This window comes from Cuculus canorus, chromosome 13 (genome assembly GCF_017976375.1).
Source record: "Cuculus canorus isolate bCucCan1 chromosome 13, bCucCan1.pri, whole genome shotgun sequence".
Lineage (NCBI taxonomy): Eukaryota > Metazoa > Chordata > Aves > Cuculiformes > Cuculidae > Cuculus > Cuculus canorus.
Window position 1 is genome coordinate 3431094 of NC_071413.1, and position 9127 is coordinate 3440220.

At 38.6% G+C, this 9127-nt stretch overlaps 1 protein-coding gene across 1 annotated transcript; it reads right to left on the reverse strand.

Moving 5' to 3' along the window:
* Positions 1-437: 437 nt before the first annotated feature.
* Positions 438-9127, reverse strand: LOC104065443 (fatty acyl-CoA hydrolase precursor, medium chain). The gene is made up of 13 exons (XM_054079143.1): positions 8973-9127; positions 8004-8208; positions 7021-7165; positions 6460-6593; positions 5973-6126; positions 4994-5095; positions 3984-4088; positions 3269-3409; positions 3098-3184; positions 2319-2466; positions 1991-2122; positions 1606-1678; positions 438-1192 (listed from the first exon to the last, which is right to left on the reverse strand). The coding sequence occupies exons 1-13, from the start codon at positions 9043-9045 to the stop codon at positions 1018-1020; spliced, it is 1674 nt and encodes a 557-aa protein (XP_053935118.1). The 5' UTR covers positions 9046-9127; the 3' UTR covers positions 438-1017.

Consider the following 9127-nt stretch of genomic DNA (forward strand, 5'->3'; position numbering starts at 1 on the left):
CTGATGCATTCCAGACACGCCCAAAAAATGTGGTCACAGCTGCAAGTGCCCTTGAAAGAAGGAAAACAGGGCTTGTTTCTCAAATAAGCAGGACTTCCCCTTGTCGTCCCATGGACAATGTTGAGCTGACATGCAGTGAATAACATCTTGCATTGCTCTCCCATCTGTCTCAGTGGGTGTCTGTCCCACCAGCAATGCTTCCTTCCTCCAGCCAGCGAATCTGGGCTTCTTTGCCAGGAAAGGTTGAAGAACCAATAACCACACCCCAGAAAAAAACACTGTGAAAACCCTAGAGCCTTGAGACTCTGGTCCTGCAAAGAAACCTGGAAAATTCTTATCTGCGATTTGAAGGAAGAAACTGGGTGCATTTCTGGCTTCCTATGTATGAATTAACCTCTTGAAATTAGCCTGTATGAGTTAAGAGAAAGAAAAGGAGCTTCCAAAAATCAAAAGCAACATTTATTTATAACAGTTTACAAAACAAGAAAACAAGTAGAGATTTTCTGTCTTCATTTGTGAGATGTCAAGCTCATCTCATAGATGTTTTTTGATGGATGCTTTGCTCCCTACAAGCCATTTCCAACTACAGAAAATGGGAAGAGGCTGTAAGGACAACTGGCCATTCTCTTCTGAAAGAAGAGGGGAATGAGTACATAACATATTCTGACACTTATGATATATTCTGTATAGATAATTTCCAACAGATTTCAAAATAATTGCCAATTTCCCCATCTTCCCCTTTCTTACAGGATCGTTATTCAGTTTTGAGATCTACAGTGTAGATGTCATGGCCTCTTTGAGCCTGAAAGATTGCAAGTTTCTTTCTGCTTGCTCCATTAAATAGTGATATTTAGTCCCACAAACATTCCAAGTTTCCCTTGATTCTCCCCTTGCACTGTGCTCATGGCAACAGATTACTTAACAGTGAGTTAGAAGGTGATTAATAAACTCTGCATCCTGACAAACTGTTTTTGTTTGACTTCGGGTTTTAAAAGCAAACCATACCCTTCACAACTCCTATAAATCTGTGCGTTCTCGCTTTTCTTTCACCATTGGGTTTAAGAGCTTTGTCCAAAACTCCACTTTCTGTTCTTTCAGTTTCTTTGCTGCCTTTTGCACTAGGTCTATTTCCAGGTATCTTTCATCCAGATCATACTGAGGCCAATGGACCAAGTCTTCTCCGTTGGGATTTCTGGAAATAATATAATGAAAAGTTAGTTTCCCCTTTGCCTCTCAATTGCGCTTTGACTACTCAGGCTGAGAGCATTTCAGAAACTATCATGAGCTCAGATTATGTGAGTCTAGTACCCGAATAGCTGGATGGTTTTTATCTACATGCTTATTGGTGGAATAGCAAACGTTTCATAACTACCATTACTTTTGGACCTAAAACTCCATTGCACATGGAGTAATACCTCTTGGATTTTTTTTTCTTTCCCTTTTGGTCTGCAGGTTCATTTAAAAGTTTTTTTCTTGCAATCATTAAGAATAGAAATAATTTGCTTCAATATTTCTCATAAATTCTGCCAAATTTGTAGGAACCACCATGTAAGTATTGCCATGTTTCAGGCAGCACAGACAGAACTTGAGCATTGTGATTCTCACCCATTTCTAGCAAAGTTAGTCCAGTATCTCATAACAGTTCTGCTAAGTTTATTTTCATCTTGTGTAGCATGTCCTGTGAAGTGAAAGATGAAATGGCAACATTAAAAACTAAATAATCAAACAAGTAGTAGCCACATAAATTCCAATAGACTGTAACCAGTTCTATTTCTTACTCTGAGCTATGAGAGTTTTACTTGAGAAAAGCTCTAGGAAAGAAGGTGGATGCACATAGATGACTCTATGAAAATTACTACTAAAGACAGAAAATGTTTTTGTTGATTCTGATGTTTCTAAGAGAGAAAGTCTATCCTAAAGTCCTCCAGTAAGTCAAATGTATAATAATGATGTTTTCAAAAGAATAATTTAGTAAGCATGAGTACATCACCGGCTAAGAATGGCTTTCCAAAGACAAAGGCAATCTCATCTGCGTGATCTGCTTTTACGAACTCTGGTACAACACCTGCTGCCCAACTCGGTCGATGCTGAAATTCATAAAAGTAGACTGGGTTGCCAGCATCTAGTAGAAAAAGTACAGAAGAGTGTTAGCTTTAGAGCCTGCCAGCAACAAAGATTAACTGTCACTACAAGTTGTTTCGGTAAAATGACAACACTATCAGTTCTTTGGATAATGAAATGTGATGCATACTGTCCACAAACACATCCTAGGGTGGAATTCCTCATTTTTTCTAATAGATGCTGAATTCGAGACTCACCTCTGTGGTATTTGGCCACTTCAATGGCTGAAAGAACAAGCAGAGAGTCTCCCACTGCATCAAGAACGCCATCTCGCACCTGAGCACGGTTTGCTGCATTCCCTACGTATTCATTATATATTTGATCAACAATGTCAGAAGTAACATCCTGAAACGAACAACAAAAATACTTCTTATAATGTTGATGAGTATTGTAAAGAGTCACAGCACTAATTGATTGTACCATCTGCACCTCCCTGGCTAAACCCCAAATATTACCTTATTTCAGTGAAGAGTTTTAGGATAGCACAAGGGAACCAGAAGGCTAAGAGGTTTGTACTATAAATTAAAGGCAAGGAAAAACTCGAGATACTTAAACACAAGTCTCTCAGTGCCATTTAAAACATATTAGGTTATCATTTCCAGTCTCCAGCTACTGTGTCAGAGCTGTCTGTTCTGTAGGTCTTGTGTCATAACTACTGGTACCATGCAGGTCTCAGACAACCTAGGATTTCTAAAATGTCACAGGACTTCTAAAATGTTTAGGTACCTGGATGACTCCTGGGTTTCAACAGAAGTCTTTTTAAAAACAGACAGCATTTAGGACAGAAATTTGAAGTGTATTTTCAATTGCTAGTGGCAACAGGGAGACACCATGTCTGCTGCCCACTACTGCCCCATGACAGGAAGCTGTCAAACAGAACAAACTTTTCCTCTAAAATTTATCCCTCCACGAGTACAAATACAGAACCTGAGCAGCGAAGAAGCAGCACTGGGTTATTCTGAAAATGGTCTCTTACCTTAATTGTTAATGCTAAGGAGCTCTGTAAAGCTTGACGTGCAACATCTTCATCCAAACCATCTGTGTAAGCAGGAAATTTCATTATCTGCATGATACAGAGAATCATATTTATTAGGAAATCTTATATTACTAAAATGATATCTAAATAATGACATTATAAGTCTCTTACCATAGGAATCACCCAGCCAAATTCACAGTTATTTACTCCTATTATGTATGGGACTGCATTGATGGCTTTTTCAGACAGTAACTGCCTGGGACTCTTTGGAAAAAATACACCATCCACAGTTGAACTGATGAACAGAGGAGTCTGGAGGGGAAAAAGAAAAGAAGAAAGCTTCATCAATATACAAAGATTGCTCCCAGAAAAAATATTCACTAGGCAGAAGATTCTGTGAAGATTAGCATTATATTTTTAATGTTTGTAACATAGGTGATGTCCCATTTACATCTCTTAGTTCAATTTTATTATGGATGTGTGGAGCAGTAGTGGAAAAACTAACTTCTGTGTTGAAACTGCAAAGGAGGATGGAAGCCAGCACTGTGATAAGGAATTTTACATAGGACATACCATATTATATTAATTAATTGTCAGGTTCTTCAGGAGAAACTGACATTTCCTACACTCTTTTCCTTACCCTGGTAGAGTATGACAGCAAAGCACAAGTAGCTCAAAGTCCTTGCAGAATGAGAGGGAAGTAACCTGTGCACATTTTTCAGGTGAGGTATAGATAACCACAGTGTTGTCAAATATGGAAGAGGTCAAGAAGGTCCAATGTTACATTCACTTCATGTTCTCCTAATACTATAGCCCATAAACAGCATACTCTGTTATGATAAAATTTGAAAAGTCATTTAAACACAAGAAGTATAATTTCACCTACCATTTTTTGTGTTATCTCTACTATTTCTCCTTCTGTTTTTCCTTTTAAGCATTCAACTATTGCAGCAGAACTGGTCTTTTCACAGCCAGAGGCAGCAGCAATTCTCTGCAATCAAAAAAACCCAAAGATTCACTTTTTCATCTACTTCCCATTGGAGGCTCCATGAGCCACCCAGCCTGCAAGTCCAGCAGGGGGGAGCGGAAACTCCTGCACAAGGACCATTGAAGCCAGATGTGGTCCAGCTGCAGAGGCGAAGAATAGGAAACCCTCCTAACCCATCATACTGGCGGCTGGGCAGAAGGACAAAATGTATGCCTCCAAAATATTCTGATACAAAAATAAACCAGGACAGATGTTCTGATAAATAACCTTACCAGGCTGGGCTGAGGAGGCAGGGTGACATAAAGGAGTTGAGAGATTCACAGACAGAATACAACTACATGAATGGTAAGAAAGAGCACATTACACCATTCTTGATGATGTCTTTCTGGGTGGAGTAAGAGCTGTCATTAGAAAGACAGTGCTCATTATAATCCTGCCTCGTTTATAGCACAGATTATCAAATCTGGGTTCCTGGAAGTTGTGAAGTATATATTTTCAAATATAAACAAATTGAATAAAGTCTTGCTTTATTTGCACACAACATGCATCAAACAGGAGGGGAAGAGAAGGGTATTCAGAATCTGATGCCATTTTCCAGCCAAAAAATATAGCTCAACTTTTCTTGAAGACAGTACACATTCTTACACTCCTTTACATTTCACAATTCTTCCCTGCCTTTTCTCTTTGCTTCCTTAGTCTTTTGCTTTCACTCAGCCTTGGTATTGGTATTTGAAAAGCAAAGCATTATCAAACTTGCATTATTTGCACACAAATACTGTCTTTAATAACCGTGGTTGTGGTTTCACAAGAAAAAAAATCTGTTTTTTTCACATTTTGGGATAAACAGTTTAAGATATGCAAAACTATCTGGGAAAAAAAAAGAACTAAAAATAGGACAAAATACCCACTTGTGCCTCCTGCTCAGGCTGGTCAGTGAACAAGGCCCCAGCTGCAGTGCCGCTCTCTGAAATGGCCTTATGGAACAAGCCCTTTGCCAGGGGAGATAAGACCTGAAACAAAGCAAAGACAAGCATTACATGCATGACAAGCACTCTGCTCTGACCACTTAGAATCTCAATATCAAGAATTGCCACTTAAACCATTTTGAAAACAACTGTCATAAGACTTTTTAAAGTCAGGACTGTTGTCGTAAGACTGTCCACAGCCTCTGGTCATAATTCTTCTATGCAGAGGGCTTTGGCAGCACAACCAAGGACAAGGAGCTCATGCCTGCCTTTTCCCCTCCCGTAGCACCTTACTTCCAAGACTTCATGGAAGTACATTGCAAGACAGATATGGATGGAATATAACTATGTCCAGAATAGTCTGGCTGTGCTGCAGAAGGGCAATGAAAAACTATTGGCTAGAGGGCAGGAGCTTAGGAAATAGGAATTTTTATTGTGTTATCACTAAACTCTTGTTTCACAGTGTGATCCGCACCAAATCATGAGGAGCTGGGGAAGGAGAACCTCTGAGCCAGTGTGGTCTGTATTGGCATAAATGTTTTATAGCACTACTGCGTCACAAGCTGCATGTCTAGATCAGATATAACTACTTTGGTTACTTTGCACAAGTGACTGTCAAAGCAAACAGGAAACAGGCATTCATCCTCTTAAAAGAATTTTTGCATAAATTTTGGGGGGCTTGGCACTGCAAAAAAAAAAAAAATCCCAGAATTCAGTTCAGTAGATGAGGAATAACATTTGTGTCTGAACTATACAATTTTGGTATGAAAAGAACATTTCCATCGATCAGAAGCTGTACTGATATCACATTGTATTATAGAACAAGGTGATGTGTCATATACTTTAAAACCATCCCTTTTCTTTCACTGACTTTTCATTCAGGTTCTAAAAATGAACGTGGATGGTGATACCGTGAACTTACAAGAGCAGAAACGCTGATGCCTCCTGCAGATTCTCCAGCTATAGTAACAGATCCTGGATCTCCTCCAAAATGTATGATATTTTCTTGAATCCACCGAAGAGCTGCAACTTGATCCAGATACCCCCAGTTACCTCGGGCATGCTTATCACCAGTGCTGCAGAGAAAGAACAGATTTGTAAACGCTTAATGTAAGAATAAAGGCAGATATAAATACAGTCTGTGGTAAAGAAATCAGCTGCCATTTGCTCCACAGAGCTTCTCTACACAACCGAAAACTAATGGCTCAGAAGTGTTGGGATTAGAGTAGCAATCAAATAAACCTGGAAGCTGACTTGGGACTTGCAAATTGTCCCTACTGTTGTATATGTAATTGAGAAATGTCTATTTTCTTTGCATAAGCAAGTATTCTGCACAGCTCTTCACAAAGGCTTTGGACACAACATAATTTTGGAAAATACTTAGCAAAACCTGACATAAAACATCTTACCTCAAATATCCAACAATTCCTAATCTGTACTGAATTGTTACAACCACTACATTGTCAAATGCTGCTAATGCTGAACCATCATACGGTGAAGCTGCTCCAAAAAATAATCCACCTCCATGGATCCATACAAAGACCTGGAAAGACAAAACCAGAAACAACTCAGCACAGATAAGAGTCATAAAAACTAAATATAAATCAAAATACAATACTTAGTGCTACTTCACTCTTGACTCTTTCAGATTACATTCCACGGATGGTAGAAGTGCTTCAAATATGAGCCCTGCAGTTTTAAAAAGTGGTACTGATTTTATTAAACATTTACATTAAACCAGAATCTTGTGATTTTTCATTATTATTTAGAGGGAAGAAAACATCACCCAGCTAAAAAGTCAATAAAATCTGGAGGATTTTGTGTATCCTTTAAACTTCAGCAAATATTTACTGGGCCAAGGCTTGTCACTTGATTACCATCACAGAACTGCACCTGTAACTGTGTACAATACTGGTTGTAGGCTTGGTGTAAAATAATCTTGTGAGAGATTTAATAATGATTTTGCTTACAGGCAGCTTCTCCTGTTTTTCCGAGGAAGTGGGTGTATACACATTTAGGTATAAGCAATCTTCAGACATTTGGAGAAGAAATTTTTCATTTCTATTAGTGACATAATCCGAAAAAAACTGTCCTAGTGCTTTATCCTGCAGACACCTGAATAAATGAAAAAATAACAAGTAAAAGTAATAACTAAAACTTCAAAGCTACAAATTGTAGCTTTTTTTTGTATTTCCACAGCAAAGTACAAACCAGAAATCAATCTCTAGTACATTTCTAGATTGTTTGCAAGAGAAAACATGTTTTTTTTTTCACTTTTAATATGTTTTTTTTCTTTTGACCTGGCATTAAGATCCCTAAAAAGGACCTGCAATCTACAGCAACACACAGTGATGCATGGATATGATTTTGCGTGTTCCAAAATACTGCAGAAATATACCTGCAAATACATATGGCTCTAAAATATTTGAATGAAAATGCAAATTAATCATTGTACAACTTCAATACAACTAGCTTAATTGTACACATTAGGCTTGAGGCAATGAACCGGGGCGGTTATTCAAATGGATTAAGGCACTTACAATATAGACTGGAATTGGTCTGCATTTCTTCTGTGCCTGTTAAGCGTGTGAATCGTGATTTTTTTTTTGTTCTAATATCTTATTCCAGTATTTCTTCAGCTTCGTTCTGTTTCTGCTCCAAAGCTCAACAGCTTATAAACATTGCTGAGTAATGGCCAATGCTCCCCCAAAAGCGTATTATTGGCTGGTCTGTATGAGTGCATCACTGAAGCCCATTAGATCAGAGTTTTCAATACAAAGAACAGCTTATAAGGATGTCTTTAGAAATGCATTCATTGGAAAAGTTGCAGGTGGCAACAAGATGGCACCAAGAAATTTATCTTTGTGGCTGTTGATTGCCCTGTACATCAGTGTCTTGGCATTGCATGTAATATAAAATTACTTAAAAGATAAATGCTTTTGTCATTTCTTACATTGGTGGGTAGGAAGTGGCATCTCTCACACCTTTCCATGACTCAGGTGGCTGGGGTTCAGAAAACCTCAGTGGTCCAACTGGAGGCTTGGCAAAAGGAAGTCCCAGAAAGATATTTATACTCCTCCCAGCTGCGTCTACTTTGAATTGGTATCCTCGGACTCTCCCATATTTAGTCACCACTTCTGGATGCTCTGCTTTTTGTCCTGGAGCAGATGAGCACAAGATCACACAATTGGTCTATTCGTAAGTAGTTGTCAGATTTCAAAGAGCTTTAGCTGCCTAAATACACTGTTTGCTGCTTAAACAATTCATTTTCCTGCATGAGGCTTCAACAAACTCTCATCAGTACAGCTGACATTATTGCAGCCTCCAGGCTGAACGAATGTATGGTCTTCCTCAGGTATATCACATGTATTGTCTTACTGTCCACAGACATTAGAAATTGTATATAGATCTTAATTCTTTTTGATACAGGTTATTAATTAAAAGTCCAATAGATTGCTCTCACTAAGAAAACACAATTCCTTTTTAAGAAAAGTTCTGTGAAAACACAAATTCTGGACCTTGGAAGGTATGTGCAGCCAAAAGAAAAAGCTTCTAACATACCTGAAAATAGTTTGGCATGTACAAATACTGCAAACATTTAGGTAAGATTAATTTAAAAATTGGAATGAATGTTCTCAATACCAATTTACAAATGTGGCACAGTGGTCTGCTCTCCCTCAGCAGAAAAAATTTTGGGACAGGACCTTGATTTCACTATTTGCAAAAAGGGTAAATAAGAGAAATGACTGCAAACAGATCACAAAAAGAAATTCAGAACTATTTGCTATTCAGACTTAATTTCTCTGCAGTGAGGCTGGACGCCCAGGCCCCCAAGTAACGCTGGGATTGCCCTAGGCAAGCAAGCTGCACATCCTCTCTTTCCTTACATAAAGCAAGAAGGAAAGACAAATATGAAGCTTACCAGTAGCTACGAGTGCTATGACCCCAATGGTGAGAATCCACGGGAGCAGCAATGTGTCCTTTCCAGTTGCCATTTTGCGAGCTAGTCACATATTTACCTACTCGGAGTGTTCCCTTATATACCCTGTTAAGTACCACTGTTACGCAAGGCAAACA

Bases quoted from the DNA above. Each gene is read 5' to 3' on its own strand.
- LOC104065443 (XM_054079143.1), bottom strand. From the start codon at position 9,045: ATGGCAACTGGAAAGGACACATTGCTGCTCCCGTGGATTCTCACCATT. The intron at 5,096-5,972 runs GTAAGTTCACGG...GCTTTGTTTCAG, and splicing joins GCATCAGCGTTTCTGCTCTT to GTCTTATCTCCCCTGGCAAA. The intron at 2,123-2,318 runs GTGAGTCTCGAA...TTTTTCTACTAG, and splicing joins AGTGGCCAAATACCACAGAG to ATGCTGGCAACCCAGTCTAC.